The sequence below is a fragment of the Theobroma cacao genome, chromosome 3 (genome assembly GCF_053813885.1).
Source record: "Theobroma cacao isolate CCN51 chromosome 3, ASM5381388v1, whole genome shotgun sequence".
Taxonomy (NCBI): Eukaryota; Viridiplantae; Streptophyta; class Magnoliopsida; order Malvales; family Malvaceae; genus Theobroma; species Theobroma cacao.
Genome location: NC_142641.1, coordinates 1,503,501 through 1,520,365, shown reverse-complemented (window position 1 = coordinate 1,520,365; position 16,865 = coordinate 1,503,501). Strand labels below are relative to the sequence as shown.

Below are 16,865 nucleotides of genomic sequence, written 5' to 3'. Positions count from 1 at the left end.
CCTTCTTAAAAATCAGTTTAGCTTTACATTCTTTACCAAAATCTTCATTCTTCTTCCTGTAAGCTATGCACCAGATTCAGGGTGCAACAAACAAAATTTTCACAACAATTGTTGCTTCTAATTAACTAGGTTTAATCACATTATGAATCTGAAGAAGAGTTTCCTGAATATGGTAATCTAATCCTATCAGAATGAATTGGCAGAAAGGGCAAAGGAAGGAAATGAAAACAAAGAAAAAGAGGAAAAGACCAGAGAGGAAAAAAATCTGGTTGAGTTGAAGTGAAGGGTGAGAGGTCCATGTAAGAGTAGGACGCAGGATTGTCCAAAATTGGACCGCTGTTTTAAGCCCAACGAACGAATAACGATAGATACATACATATAAAGTATCAATAAGGGAAGAAAGGAAGCAAGCAAAGCCGCTCTCTTTTTCTCTTCACTCCTCCCTCGAACTTCCAAAAAGAAAAATTCCCATTTCCTCAGTTTCTCCAAATTCCCTCTCTTTCTGAACAAATTTTCTGGCATGGGTCTTCTTAAATTCCCTTCAATTCATTTGGGTAGTCCTCCGAATCCACTAACAGCGGCCGCTTGACTCTCTCATAGACACTGCTCTCTTCCTCTTCCTTTTACCTCTACTGCTCTGCAATATATATTTGTTTATGGCTTTTAGGTGTGGTTCAGGTTCTGCTTCTGCTTCATTTACTTACGTGGCTTCTTCCCTTTCTTCTCCTTTTCATTTTGGGGTATGTTCTTTCTTCGCTTTGGTTACCCACCAAGGGAAAAGCTTCGCTTTTTAGTAGTTTTTTTTCCCCTTATTAAATATATTTATTTTTACTAACATTATCTAGTTATGTTCAAGAGTATATGTAGAGTGTAAATAATGGTTTTATTTTGAGCTAATGATTCTTGTTATCGGTGGGTTGCTCTGGTTTTAAAGTAGTGTATGTTTATGCTGCCTGCTAATTGTTCTTGAGATATTTTATCAGCATTAGATATTCGTTGATAAAATCATTTTAAACACCTTGGTTCAACTGGGATTTCTTTACATTTTTTGAAGCTTGGTCAACTATGTTAGGAGTTGGCAAGAAGCATGAAGAATAAGTGATTCACTTAATTGTAAGGTTCATTTGATTGTAAGAGAATGATGCAGTACTGTTAACAGACCTTGATGGGTTAAGATCGTATTATGTATATCCTTTGAAGGGATTGTTAAATCTGTTTCCATTATTGACAAAAAGTGCAAGCTTGAGTTCATATGGACCAATGTGAATAAGGCCAAGCATTCAGTAAATTAGAAATGATTAGAGATATGTGTGATCGACTGTGTGTGTTGCATATTAGTTGATATTCCGACCTGAATAGTATGCAACAACTCTCCGATTTTCTTTCCCAACTTCTTTTTAATGTTAAAATGGGAAATATAAAATGGAATTTTTAATTGCTGAGATAAAATGTCGGAAATTGCTTTGGAATTATTTTAGTCTAAACTCATGCTCTGTGAATTTTGAATATTAGCCTAAACTCATTCTCTGTAAAAACTAGTAATTGTTTACTACGATCTGCACAATGAATTCTACCATTATCTGTCAGAGACTTTCTATTTAAAGTGGTTAGTATCATATGTTTTTCGCCTAATTTGTTAGATTTGACATCCTGCAATTCCATTTTGGGCTTATCTGAAATTTTTCAAAGATTTCTCCTAGTTGTCTTATCCACTTTTATATCTCTTGTGTTTTCCTATCCAGCTGAGCTTATTAAGAAGACCATATAATGACCAGCGAGATAGGACTGAGCAGCTTAGAAATGTTAAAGGTAGCTTCTGTAACTTGTTGCATGACATATGAATCTCTAAATTTTTTTTTAAGATTTGGACTTTAATCATCCCCAAGACCCTCGAAGGACTTCGTTTTAAGGTGTAACTGGGCCTAATTGCCCTTGAAGCAGTTTGTGAGATGCTTCAGTTATAGTCATTTTGGGCCCCTAGATTTTAGCTGACTAGATGGCTACAAGTTTGTATTCTCCTCCATAGTCAATTTTAGAAGACCAATGAATCTGGTACATTAGCAATGATTTTGAAATTTGACTGGTGTGATGAGAATTTACTTTATGTCACTTCTTACATGTAGTGCTGAAGTTGAAGGGGTTTCAAAGGAGACAAAATTTACCTTTTGCTATATTCAGAGAACAATCACAGTACATTGAGATCAAATCTGATGATTCAGAGCAGTTAAGTGACCATCCTGGTCCTGAAGATATCTCTGTTGCTGGCTTGTCATCTATATCTTTTGAGGGCACTGAAGGAAAACCAGGTTTTATTTCATTTTACAATCGGCCATACAAAAGAGATGATGAAGTCATTCCTACTGTGCAGAGTAATGAGAGCAGCTTGCTATGGTTTATTGGTCCTGCTGTCCTTGTGGCCTCTTTCATTTTCCCCTCGCTGTATTTACGCAGAATACTTTCCACCATATTTGAAGACTCCTTGCTAACAGGTGACTGCAATTTCCTATACTGAGACTTCCTCTTTCCCCCATCCCTCTTCTTTTGTGCTTCTTCTTTTCATCTGGACATTCATTTGACACTAAGCACCTTAAGAAATCAAGTGAACTAAATGAAACATGCAGCTACATTAAAGAAGGATAAGAAAAGTAACGAGGATATCAGAGGATGTGGGGCTGATTTTCTTGTTATTTTGACATCCTCTTTCCATATAGGTGTATTTTTGTGTTTATTAATAGTGATCATAACCTGAGAAAATGAGGGGAAAATGTAAATGGTGAAGAGCAACCATACATAGGAACCTTTTAGGAAAAATGTTAGTTTGTTGAGATCAATGGAGGTGTTTGAACTTGGTGGTTGCAGTGGCCCTCTTGTTGTTCAACGGCAATTAGTGTGTTAATTATAGCACAACAAATTTAATATATTCGGCAGATATTGGACAAATAATGGAAAAATTGACAATTTTAAGAAAATAACAGATGATGTACTCAGAAGAGAGTGTACACTAAAATGAGTCTGTAGTGACGTATTGCTATGGCAGTTACTCTACTTGATGTCTATGATATGTTAAACTGGATTATTTGTTCTCTTTGTTTTGCTGTTGTAAGAGATAAATTTGATCCTTCTCTAAATAGCCTTGTGTTCTGTGTCTGCAGATTTTCTCATATTGTTCTTCACAGAAGCACTCTTCTACTGTGGGGTTGCCATTTTTCTTCTGCTAATTGACCATCAAAGGAGGCCTATTGGGCCAGATTCTGCAGCTGAAACCTGGGCCCCTCACTTGGGTCAACGAATCTCTTCTGTTGCCACCCTTGTACTTAGTCTTATAATTCCTATGGTAACAATGGGTTTAGTCTGGCCCTGGACTGGTCCAGCAGCATCCGCTACTCTAGCTCCTTACCTGGTTGGTATCGTTGTCCAGTTTGCCTTTGAACAGTATGCAAGATATCTGAAGTCACCTTCATGGCCTGTCATCCCAATAATCTTTCAAGTAAGGGCAGTTATGGCTTATTTTATGACTACCTTTCTTTGAGCGTCAATTTTAAGTGGAGAGGAGCAATAATTTTAACAGTTAAATTATTTTGCGTTTCGTGTTCCTTTATCTTCACATGTGCATCACAACATGTTTTTCCTTACGAGTTTATATGTTTCTTTTTGTGATTTAATATGTTTTGGATATTCTTAGCTGACTTTTCTGACAAATTGAAACATATTCTTATGCTTTAACAGGTTTATAGATTGCACCAACTGAATAGAGCAGCACAACTAGTGACAGCCCTGTCATTCACTGTGAGAGGTGCTGAAATGACTACACACAACTTGGCAATAAACAACTCTTTGGGAACACTTTTGAATGTCCTCCAGTGCCTAGGAGTTATCTGCATTTGGTCCCTCTCAAGTTTCCTCATGAGGTTCTATCCTTCCACCACCAGGATAACGTAGTGGGGAATGAATCTCATGTTATGGTTGGTAAATTATGATTACATGTTATTGAGTAGAAGACTGCATTCGATCTTGTTTCGAGAACTTACATATACATTGGGCCTAGCATATATTGTTTGGTTCTGCTCTGCTGGGAATTTGGAAATTGAGGATTTTGAAATCATCCTACTTGAAGCCTATCAAAAAGGTTGTTGCAGGATCTTGAAACAGAGGTTCTCTGCGCTGAAGACAGCAAAAGTAGTTATTATTTCTTGCTGTTAGTTCAAAGTTGCATTTGCCAGGACCTAACTTGACCTTACAATCAGAACAGTGGAAAGCATTTGGTTTTCAACTCATTTATAAACATGAGTCGCAGCTCTGTATATTGATATTTTTCTCTTATAGATATAATCCATATCTGGCAAATAAACTTTGAAGGGCAATATAGAGTTATCAAAGCAGTGCTACACTGCTAATTGAGATTTAATTGGCCAACATTTCAATGAAATTTTGTTATGTTGAAATCTCAGTCGGATGTACTGTTTATTGAATGGAAAATTTGTCTGCTGTTGCCTGTGAAAGTTGTTTAACTCATGTTGTGCAGGTAATCTATTGCTCCGGGCGCTTGTTTCTGGTTTTTGATCTGATTAGTTCTCTGACCAAGTAGGCAGAGCCCCTATTCTCTTCTTATTTTGTTTTGTTAGGGCATTGCCGCATCAGAAAAGAATTGGGTGTCAAACCAGGATGGCTAACCTGAAGATGAAAATAGGCTTCTATCTAGCCCCAAGACAATTTTTCAGGTTGGGGAAGCACTATTTTCCTAATTCCATGCCCTTAAAAGTCATCCCTTAAAGATCGAAGTTTCATAAGGTGATTCTCTTATGATTGAGGGGCAGAAAAAGCTACCTAGAATAAATCAAAACAATTTCTAATTGTTTAATCTGTTGGTCATCTTCTCCCTATTTGCCTATAAATGTTCCTTCTAACTTTTAAACAAAAGATATTCCTTCCCTTTTACCCCTTTGGGTTGGGTGCGGTGGAGGGGAGTCTTATTTAATAATTATTATTTTCAACATAATCATTGAATACTTTACCTTCTCCCTTCTGATTATCTGTATGAACTCAGGAGTAGGTAGCACCTCAACAACATTCCATATCTAAAGCAAACGATTGGGAAAAAAGCTGAGATCTGGTTGACAATGGAATATGTCTCATAAACAAATTGTAGGTCAAAGAAATTCTAAGATGAATAATTTATTTAGATGATAGGCTTTCTCCTTGTCAAAAGGGAATTGTCATTCTTGCATCATGGTCTCTATTGTTTGAATATGATGTATAAGAAGAAAGAAAAACAAACATATTTTAAGCATGCTGACTCATGAGTGTGACTATTTGAACCTGTTTTTCCACATATTTCCTTGGTGGGTTACACCCGGAGAAGGTTCACAGCAGAGCCATGACAATGAAAAGGGTCACTGGAGATTTGCTTCATAGTAAAGCAAAAGTTAAAAGGGAGCCCTTGGGTAACAACTAAATGGTCCAGGTTGGTAAGTAGTAAATTGTTCTCTTGTCTGCGCTTGTCGATGGGACAAAACATGTTGGATTTCCAACCCATGTTGGTTGCCTATTGCTTGAATACTGAGAAACTAAGCAAAGTGAGAATCTAAAAGCTAAAACTGGAAGTCTGGCATGCACAGATATCTATCAGGAACACAGTTGGTGCACTTGTTTGTCCTGTGTGTTTTGTTACTTTTTGAGCAGAATCCTTTTTATCCAGTTAGGTGTTGGTCATTAGAATCCTTTCAATTTGATGAAGTAATTCTCTTTCGATTTAATAAAACCTATCCCAGCCAATGGAAACATTTCTTGGGTGTATAACACCAAACCTGCACATGCCTTGGTCCCCATCTTGGTTTGAATAATGATCAATGAAGCCTGTCTCTACTGTAAAATTCATTATGGTTGTTATTCTGGTTTGTTTTCTTCTTGTATTCAAGTTGGTATTTGGTGGCTTAGGTGACGAGCAGGGAGACTCATATCTGAAGTCTAGATAATACAGAATAAAGTCATAGCAGACAAAAAAAAAAGTCAGAGAGAGAATAAAAATGAGAAAGGTATGAAGAAACATAGTACAGAATACTTGCATTCAGATGAAGCTTTATTCAACCAAAGACGACAAGCTTATCCGAGCCATTCAATCAGCCATGATAGTGTGCATTTACATGTTCGCGTTGAAACAACTCGGATCCAAACATCAATAATTCTTTAAATTTAAATCACTTAATTTTCAAAAGATTAAATTCAAATTTTTAGTGGTGATCGACTAGATTTTCTTGATAATTATATTCACATTCTATGTGGAATGGGTTCCCTGTGTTTGTTTGATGATTGAAATCATCTCACTTGCCAGGCCAACTGGTCCATTCAGGTTGCACGCTTATGGTCCTTTATGCTACTTTGGATCATCCTATAACTTTCAGCAGCATAATGGTTTTATACCAATTTAGCTGACAATAGTTCAAAAGCCAAATTGACTGTGTCTCCAAGCCTCTCCAGATAGTCAAAACTTAATCTTTTGGAACGTTTCCAAAGCACCCTTATAATGTTTTTCTTGATATGCTGTGAGAATTATTGTTTGTCTTAGCATGAATCCGATCTGTACCTGACAAGTAGAGGCTAGGGAGAGGCCCACTTCTTTGAGTTTTTCTGCTAGGCACTTTTTCCTTCTTCAACATACCCATCACTGCATCTTATCTCTATGTATTGTATTCTTGTACGATTCCCTTTCTCACAGGCTACTAAAACATGCTTCAAGATTCCATAATTGTCTCCAGAGGAAAAAGAGAGAAACCCCACTATAACTTTTTGGCAAAATTTGAAAAGGTTAAAAGAGAGGGCTGTCTTCTAAGATAATTTTGTGGCTGGAGCTTAATTACTATTTTATTGATGGGAAGGCTTAATTACTGTTTCATACTTTATTATTATAACGTTCGTGTTCAAATTGATTAGGCACTAGGCAGACCTACTTCAATAACTATTTAAACCTCCAGGCTTTGATCTTCCAAACTCTTTAACCCTGTGTGATCTTTCATTGAAATTCCCTCCTTGTATGTCGGTTCCTTCTCTTGCCTACTGTTTGCCACCTTGATTCAGGTTGAACTTTTCTTGCTTGTTCTGGCCTTTGAAACATGGAATCAAGCTCCAACAGTTGCACTACTGGAGCCACAGAATCTGGTATCTGATACTTTTTGGTTTGGAAATGAACTTGGTCACCATTTGAAATGGATTGCATTCGAATGTCCCATTTTGTTTTGTTCTTTACGGTCCTGAGTGCTGTTCTGGCGGTCACTTTTGGAGATAGTTCAACAGATTCCTACTGGCTTCACAGAATCAAATCAAAGCTAGTTGATCCTGCAGGGGTTCTTGAGAGCTGGTCTCCCACAGCTCATGTATGCAGCTGGAATGGCCTGAGATGTTCAGATGATGAAGCTTATGTCATTGGCTTGAACCTATCTGCTTCAAGATTGTCAGGTTCCTTACCGCCTGAGTTTTGGAACCTCAGTTCTCTTCAAACGCTTGACTTGTCTCTGAATTTTCTCACTGGCTCAATTCCCCCTGAGATTGGACAGCTTCAAAATCTAAGAACACTGCTCCTATATTCAAATAGTCTCTCTGGTAAAATCCCTCCAGAGATAGGCCTTTTGAAGAAGCTGCAAGTTCTCAGAATAGGAGATAACATGTTGGCTGGTCAAATCCCACCAAATATTGGCAACTTGACTGAGTTGAGAGTGCTGGGTCTTGCGTATTGCCAATTAAATGGAAGTATTCCTGCAGAGATTGGTAACTTGAAGAATCTGATATCTCTTGATTTGCAGGAGAACAGTCTCAGTGGCCTCATTCCAACAGAGATTCATGGCTGTGACGAGCTTCAAAATTTTGCAGCATCAAACAACAAGCTTGATGGAGAAATCCCTGCTTCAATCGGGAAGCTTCAATCGCTGCAAATTTTGAACTTGGCCAATAACAGCATTTCTGGATTGATTCCTACTGAGCTAAGTCATCTTTCCAATTTGCAGTACTTGAATTTGCTTGGAAATAGGCTGAATGGCGAAATTCCTTCAGAGCTAAACCATTTGGTTCAGCTCCAGAAGCTTGACTTGTCCAGTAATAACCTATCAGGGAGCATAAACCTGTTTAATATCCAATTGCAGAATCTTGAAGTTCTAGTTTTGGCTGACAATGCTTTCACCGGTAGCATTCCAAGCAACTTTTGCCTTAAGAATTCAAATTTGCAACAACTTTTTCTAGCTCAAAATAAGCTCTCTGGAGGGTTCCCCTTGGAGCTGCTGAACTGCTCCTTACTCCAACAACTAGATCTTTCCAACAACAACTTTGAAGGAGAGTTACCACCTAGCTTTGACAAATTACAGAACCTCACAGATCTCCTGCTCAATAATAACAGCTTCAGTGGAAGTCTTCCTCCTGGAATCGGAAACATGAGTAACTTGGAAAATCTTTATCTCTTTGACAACATGATCACCGGTTCAATTCCAGTGGAGATCGGTAAGCTGCAGAGGCTGAGCACCATCTACCTGTATGATAACCAGATGTCTGGAAGTATACCAATGCAGTTAACAAATTGTACAAGCTTAGCTGCTATTGATTTCTTTGGAAACCACTTCAGCGGTTCCATTCCGGAAACTATTGGAAAGCTCAAAAATCTAGTTTTGCTTCAATTGAGGCAGAATGACTTGTCAGGTCCAATTCCACCAAGTTTGGGCTACTGCAAAAGGCTGCAGCAGTTGGCTTTAGCTGATAATAAACTGTCAGGGGTTTTGCCACCAACATTCAGATTCCTTTCTGAATTGAGCACTGTTACACTTTACAACAACTCTTTTGAAGGTCCTTTACCTGAATCACTCTCCTATCTAAAGAACCTCAAAATAATCAATTTTTCTCACAATAAGTTTAGTGGCACCATCTTTCCCCTCACAGGTTCCAATTCTTTGACTGCCTTGGATTTAACAAACAACAGCTTCTCAGGTAGCATTCCTTCGACGCTAGCCATTTCGAAAACTCTAACCCGTCTCCGCCTGGCAACCAATCTTCTCACTGGCAACATTCCTTCAGAGTTAGGCCAACTCACAAAGCTCGCTTTTCTCGATTTATCCTTCAACCATCTAACAGGAGAAGTGCCATCCCAACTCTCTAGCTGTCAAAAACTTCAGCACCTTCTGCTTAATAATAACCAATTCACAGGCAAAATGCCCAATTGGTTGGGGAGCCTACAGGAACTCGGGGAGCTACATCTTTCTTCCAATAATTTCCATGGACCGGTTCCTGCTGAGCTTGGAAACTGCTCAAGATTACTAAAGCTTTCTCTTGATACCAACAATCTCTCCGGTGAGATCCCACAGGAGATTGGGGAACTCACTTCTCTCAATGTCCTAAATCTGCAAAGAAACAATCTCTCAGGTTCCATTCCTCCAACTATCCAGCAATGCAAGAAGCTCTATGAGCTAAGACTTTCAGAAAACTTCTTCACAGGCTCAATACCATCTGAGCTAGGTAGGCTAACTGAACTACAAGTGATCTTGGATTTGAGCAGAAATCTTTTGTGTGGTGAGATTCCATCATCTCTTGGAAACCTTTTGAAGCTGGAAAGGTTGAATCTCTCTTTCAACCGACTTCAAGGAGAAGTTCCCTCTTCACTTGGAAAGCTGACCAGCCTCGACATGCTAAACCTTTCAAATAATCATCTCCAGGGAGAACTTCCTTCTACCTTTTCAGGATTCCCACTTAGTTCTTTCTCGGGTAATGACAAGCTCTGCGGCCCACCATTATCATCGTGCATGGATTCAGCGGGTCATGAAAAGAACAAACTGTCCAACACTGCAGTTATTTGTATTATAGTGGCCATTGTTTTCACTTCTACAGTTATATGTTTGGTGCTGATTTACATCATGTTAAGAATCTGGTGCAACTGGAGAAAAGTTTCGATTTCCAATTCAGAAGGAGCCGGGATTGAACAAAAAAGAGAAGAAGAGAAATGGGTGTATGGTGATGAGAAGAAAAGGAAAGGGGAGTACTGGAGAGTGAATTCCATGGCATTGGTTCCTTCACAGAAGGAGCACATCTCTTCATCATGCATTTTTCACGTTAAAATGGATACTCAAAACCATGGAAAATAACTTGGTATAGAGAGATATTGTCATTTCATGCTTCAAATCTTGTCAGCTTTTCATTGTAATTTGTACAATTCTGTCTCTCTTTTACTCTCTATTTTTTCAGTCAAAAATTTACTTGATGCATGTGTTGTAATGGGTTCAAATCTCACAAAATTCAGTGTGTACAGAAACTTCATCTTTACTCTTCCAGAGGCCACAGATCAGACTCTTGAATTCCTAACATTTGTTCATAGCAGCAAATTAAGACATTTTCTCTTATCTATTCAAAAGGTTCTGATGCTCTCATTCTCATGAAGGGTTGTAGGCTTGGCTTCAATTATAACATTGGGAGTTCAAGTTGAGAGGATTTGGACTTCACCCTTGCATCAATTATCATATGACCTCATTATATATCTATTACGTGAATAAAAAATGTCGTTGATTTTGGATCTGTTAACTATTAATGTTTCATTAATAATTAATTTCCTTCGATACAAAATGATTTAGATAAAGAATAAAATTTTTAACGAGTAAAAGTCAAATAATTTACTAATTATTATATTATTTAAATCTAGAAATTTTGATAAAAAAAATGCGCGTGACAACTTGAGAAAACAGACTAAAACTCTCCATTGAAATGAAACATATAAGTCAAATGCAATTTAGAAATTTGCAATCCAAGCAATTGATTAGCCATTGTATTCTCCGAATTTGGACAGGAGCAAGCACCCATGATTCCCTGATAGAAAAGGAGGAGATCAAAGTAAAACTTATTCTTTTGATTATAAGAGCAGCAGTTACTGTTGCTACATGGAAAACAATGTCCTTTTCACAAGCCCAAGCTGCCGCCACAATGTCATCCACTCAAACTCTGGAGTCTGGATCCAATGTAAGAAATGGAGGGACTGCCTTATCCAAGTTCCAAATTCTTGTCTGTGAGAATCTCCAAATAGTTACTTAAAATGAAATCAGCCTATGTAAGCCTGAGTTTACCATTCATAGACTTTTCGTTTTATACCTGAATGAAGATAATAAATTTACCAATTATATAAGTAATAGAACATAGTATTTTTCGTGATAAACACAAAAAAATGAAATAAAATAGATTTTCTGTCTAATATAAAAATATATACATGGAGGAGTTGTAACACGTACCAATTTACTGCCAATGTTTAGACCTAAAACCTTTTGTCCACAACATTGCAAATACTACTTTTTCCAACCCATTGTAACGATGGGCCTCTTGAGTAACGACCAACAACCATTTAGGGAGCTCATTATTATCACCCAAAATTGACTGCCCCAGGCATTTTTAGTGGTGGAGATCATTTTAGTTTTAAGTTTATATCAAGCAAATTTTTGAGGAAATTATGAAAAATAATTCTCTTTATAAGCTCAATTTAAAAATATCTTTTATTATAATTTTGATTATTTTTAGTTAATTTTTGACATGATTTAATAATATTACTTTTTAAATAATTTCAGACAAATTAAAATAATTTTAGTTTTCTCTATTTCGGCATTTAGATAAAATTTTCAAAATTGAATCCTGAATTTTCTCTTTTACCAAATACTGTCTAGTTTACAATTTAGCTCTTTCTCACTATCCCAAAGAGTAAAGATGATATTAAGGTCTATGTTTTAGATTTTTGGATTTATTAGTTTATTCATATAATTTCAAAGTTGATGGGTTTAAATTAAAACACTGTATGATTTTGACAACTTAAACCTGACTTCGAGTAGACAAACCAATTAGTTATTAGGTATTGCATTATTGGTTTTTAAACATTATGTAATTGATTTTTAAGTATAGTGAGACTAATTTTTAGGTAATGCTTAAGTTACACAATGCTTAAAAACTAATCATGCAATGTCTTACGAACTAGTCATACAATGTCATATCAACCAGTTACTCAATACTTAAAAATCAATCACGTAATACCTAAAAATTAGTAACGTAATACTTAAAAACTAATCACACAACGCCCAATAATACTTAAAAACTAATCACACAATGCCCAAAAATCGATTATGTAATGTCTAAAAATTACTAAAACTATTGAATTCTATTTAACAAAATTAACAACTTCAAATAATATATCATATTCCATTTAACAACATAATCAATAAAAAAATGCTCAAAATACTTAAAGATTTTTCTTCATGTATCAAAAGCCACTCCAAAATACTTAAAAATGCTCAAAACGTTCAAAATTTTTTTTTTATGTATCAAAAACTACTCTAAAATACTCAAGATATTTAAAAAGTTTTTCTTTTTGGTAAGAAATACTTCATAGATAAATAGTATGATTTGACGAGAAAAGTTAAAAGGAGATAAGTCGGTTTGAAGTGTAGATTTAAACATATGAATTGGTTTTATTAAAAGTAATTTTTTATAAAATTAATTTCTTTTAATTAAAAATAATTAAAATTATCAAAAGACTATTTCAAAAACACCTTATGTACAAGAGATATTTTTGAAAAAGACCCTAAATTTTTTGGTCTACATACAAAGATTTGCACATTTCAATCTTTACCCAAATCTTCATTCCATTTGCTTGTCATCCTAGCAGTTTGTGACCATTTTTAAACAACATTTTTGCTTCTAAACAACAAACAACAATACCCTTCTGACTAATTGCTATTAATTCACTTGTTGAATAGAAAGTTTCTTGTGTATAGGGATAGGGGTGTTTTTTGGAGTATCCTGTTCTTACCAAAGCTATTGTCTGGCTTCTGTTCATGCTGATTTTTTGGGCTTGAGATGTTTTTTTGAAAGTGAGAGTTGTTTTTTTATAGAGAGTAGGATGATATCTTTGGAGAGGATTTTGAAATATCATTTTCGAATTAAAAACTAACAGGATAAAATCATCTTATTCTGGAAATAATTGTTCTCATTGATGAATATATTTTAATTTTTTTAATAAATTCAATTGGTGAATAGATAAATCCAACATTTTTGCATTTTTCCATTTCTTGGTGGATTCTCTTCCAATACTAGTTTTTAAGGTAATTAAGCACAATGAATCCTCTTCTTTAATGCAAAACACATGGAAAATTTGCCCTTTGCCCCACCATCAATTATTTTAATCCTCTTACCGAAAATAGATGCATTCCTTTGAATATTCCTTCCCGGCAAGGTACCAACAAGAAGGGGTTTTCTTATTTTCTTTTTTTGGTACATTAAAACAGGTCAAAAAAGAGAAGAAAATTGAAATATTTTTTAGAAGTAAGTTTTTTTTATTGAAAAATTGAGATGTTTGCTACCAAATCCAAATGGGTTTATGCATCTGCAAAGAAATAGACACAAACCATTTAGAAATAGCAAAAGAAGTAAGATTACTACTTTTTGTTTAGTCAATCTGTGCAAAATATGGCCGCTTTGCTCACCTTTTGGTAATCACATGCGGATGGAAGCTTTTTGCACTTTTAACACAATCCCAAAGACAAAACATCTAAAGATCAGACCAGCCATCTCTAAACTCACCCAACACAGCAATCCTACCACTTCAAACCTTAAACCCATCATCATTTGGGGGAAAAAACCTTAAACCCATGTTTTAAACAGTCAAAAGCCCATGATTTTCTTCTCAAAAACTAAAGTATAAGAACAACAAATTAAGGATATATCTTACAACCAAAGCATAATGAACCCTCCCCAGAAAATAAACCTGAAACATAATAAAATCAAAGAAGAACAGAAAGGAAAGCAAAGGTCGGTGAGGAGAGAGGAGGCAATGGATATGAGGTTAGAATGATTATGGTTTTATAGGGGGAGGAAACTGTTTTTAGGGCAACACTTTGGCCTGCTGCCAGGCTGCCAGCAGGTTTAGGGCAGCGGGCAAAGAGGTGTGTAGAAGGATTGTGTTTGTCCGGGCAAGCCATTTCAGCTGACCCAAATAATAAAGAATTAGGCAACTTGCCAAAGGCTTTGCTCTCCATGCTTATCTCCACTTCTCCTCAAAATATATTCACTGTTTTTGAGAGTTTGTGACGTCTAAATCCAAATTACTCCTTTTGTTACATTAAAATCCAAATTTTTATATTAATTTTCATAAAAATAAAAAAAATTTAAACTTTAATAGGAAATAATCAAAATATACATTAAAAAATACAAAAAAAAGAGTCTTATGTTATTCAAATGTTTACGTTCTTTCATGCATGAATAAAAGATAAAAAGTAGGTTTTAAACTCCAAACACTTGGCAAAGAAAGTGACATCTGGGATGCAGCCATGGCTGCAGAAAGTTCACGTATCATGCTTGTAACTTTGGATTGGGGCCGAGACAAGTTTTCAGCCGAAGAAGAGAAGGATGGACCGACTTAAGAGCTGTGAAAAAGTAAGGCCTTCAAACCCATTTTATCAACAGATGATTGCTTCCGAATAGAAGTTTCTATGTAGTATATGCCACTTCAAGGCCCATCGGCCTATGTGGTTGTGGACTTTCATAAAACTTTATTATATAGAAAGATGGAACCGATATTGTCTTACCCATAATAAATTAATAATCCCCGAGATAATATCTCCGGATTTAAATTTTGAGATTTTAATTTACAAGTCTTGGATTCGAATCTTGAGAAAATTTGAATAACTTTTGATAATTAAATAAATTAATATAGATTTTTTGATTAATTTTGAATAATTACATTAACGAAAAATAATCTTCCGAGTACGTAACACAGGTTACACACTTAGTAAATATAAAACCAATCGTCTTTTTTATAGATACCTCCATTCATATTGACGTAATTATGCCAACAAACCTTCAGTATTAATATTATTATTAGTAGATTTAATGTATTGTTTACATCTTGACATTATTAAGTAAAGAATCACAGTCCAAAACCTTGTAGAGAGAAAATAGAATGATTATTTTTATGAAAATAGAATAAGATAAGAATAATTATTATATAGTTTAGTTCATGAAATGGAATAAGGTAAAAATTGTTATTATGACTTATTTTCATGTTTGATTTGTAAAAATAACTTTAGAATAATAAAAGAATAGGTGATAAAAAGACAAAAATACTTATTATTATTATATATAATTTTTAATTTAAAATATTTATTTTTATAATTTATTAAAAATATTAAAAATTTTTAATTAAAACTTAAATATTATCACTTATTTTATTTTTTAAAAAATTAATAATTTATAGTTTAATTAAAATATTAATAATGGATAATTAATACTTCAATGTGATTATTTATATTTATTTTGAAATATTAAATATTTATAATTTATAATTACAATTTTAATTTAATATTAAGATTTAAAATATTTTTTTAATTTTTTCTTTTTAAAAGTTTTTCTATTTTAATATTTTCAATTTTTTCCTTTCTTTCTTCTTAATTGGCCAGCCACTAAAGATGTGGGCGGTGTAATGCAGTGTTGATTTGACACTTACAGTGATCGAATTTGATCAAGAAACGTAGGATCTGACACTTTCGCAACCATATACAACGATGGACATTAGATTTAGCACTTTCTTAATCCGATCTAGTTGTGGAGCTCTAGATTAGTGTTTTTCATGACCAGCATCGATGCTGCTATTGCAATTGTCGAACTCCATCGCCCTCCGATGGTGGAGGAAATTTGGAGAGAAAAGCAAAGAGGCAAAAGATAAGTAAAGCGAGAAAAATAGAAATGTGAAAAATGAAGAAATTTTATATAATATAGATGATAATTTTCAAATTTGTTTAAGAATAGTTTTATCCAATAAAATTTTTGAACTATTCTTTCACATTTGGAATAACCACTACCAAGTCTTTTTTTTTTTCTCAGTTACCAAGTCTCTTTTGGTATTGGCTATTCATCATTTTTTAGGAATGGTCGTGAAGCAAACAAATTTTTGAAGAGAGCTTAGGATGGGGGAATGGATAATTAGGTAGTTTGGGAAACAAATTTAATTTTTCATTTTTGTTTTGACAGATGGAGGTCAATAATATTTGTTCGAGTGCAATTGTTGCTCAAGTTCTTAGTGGAAAAGATAATTATGAAAACTGGAGAGCTTGCATAAAATACTATTTCTTGGTTAGAGATCTGTGGGATGTTGTGGAACAAGCCCCAGAACCTCTCAAACAGGGAAAAGGTTATGGGGCTGATTTCAAGGCTTGGAGAAAGAGGAATCTAACTGCTTTGCATGCTATTCAAATTTCATGTGATCCTAGCATGCTTTCTTATATTAGAAACATGACTACGGCTAAAGATGCTTGGAAGACTTTAGCCCAAGTGTGCCAATGTCCTATGCCAGAAGAGGCACCCGGTGTCTCTCCAGACCTCTTCATTTTTCTAAACTATTATATTGAGTCCCTAACAAATGACATGTTTATTAAACAAATTAAATAATGATAAAGATGAATTATATATGTCATGTTAAAATTACGATATAACAATATACGATTAACTTGTTTAAACATAATTAGTAGATTCATTTTATATTTTAAATATTAATATATAAATAAATTTAAAAATAGTTAAATGTATATATTAAGTTGTGTGAATTAACTTATTCAAACACATCATAATTGGTTATATATGGATTATACGAGTCAGATCATATTAGACAAGAAAATTAATTTTCATATTATAACTATGTTGGAGTCATTATACAAAATCTAAACTTGTTCAACCTAATAAATTACCAATCTTTAGCATACTACTCTATTAACAGCGTTGTGCGGTGGCAGTGGCCAGAGATGCTGATCGCACTCATATTTTAGAGCTCCTCAAGGGTATTAAGGAACGTGATTTGGAATCCACAAAGAGTGTTTTGACGT

General features: G+C 34.8%; 2 protein-coding genes and 2 long non-coding RNA genes across 4 annotated transcripts; 2 read left to right on the top strand and 2 right to left on the bottom strand.

The window, feature by feature from the left end:
* Positions 1–330: 330 nt before the first annotated feature.
* On the top strand, positions 331–4,499 carry LOC18603966 (uncharacterized). The gene is made up of 5 exons (XM_018118088.2): positions 331–740; positions 1,743–1,809; positions 2,124–2,489; positions 3,153–3,487; positions 3,727–4,499. The coding sequence occupies exons 1-5, from the start codon at positions 657–659 to the stop codon at positions 3,937–3,939; spliced, it is 1,065 nt and encodes a 354-aa protein (XP_017973577.2). The 5' UTR covers positions 331–656; the 3' UTR covers positions 3,940–4,499.
* A 2,402-nt stretch (positions 4,500–6,901) lies between these two features.
* Positions 6,902–10,287, top strand: LOC18603965 (uncharacterized). The gene has a single exon (XM_018118200.2). It carries the CDS (start codon positions 7,200–7,202, stop codon positions 10,107–10,109), a length of 2,910 nt encoding a protein of 969 aa, XP_017973689.2. The 5' UTR covers positions 6,902–7,199; the 3' UTR covers positions 10,110–10,287.
* A 467-nt stretch (positions 10,288–10,754) lies between these two features.
* On the bottom strand, positions 10,755–11,395 carry LOC148763435 (uncharacterized). The gene is made up of 2 exons (XR_016025364.1): positions 11,241–11,395; positions 10,755–11,018 (listed from the first exon to the last, which is right to left on the bottom strand). It is a non-coding gene; the product is annotated as an uncharacterized LOC148763435 (long non-coding RNA).
* Positions 11,396–13,180: 1,785 nt separating this feature from the next.
* LOC108661422 (uncharacterized) lies at positions 13,181–13,888 on the bottom strand. Its single transcript, XR_001927232.2, has 2 exons — positions 13,476–13,888; positions 13,181–13,375 (listed from the first exon to the last, which is right to left on the bottom strand). It is a non-coding gene; the product is annotated as an uncharacterized LOC108661422 (long non-coding RNA).
* Positions 13,889–16,865: the final 2,977 nt, after the last annotated feature.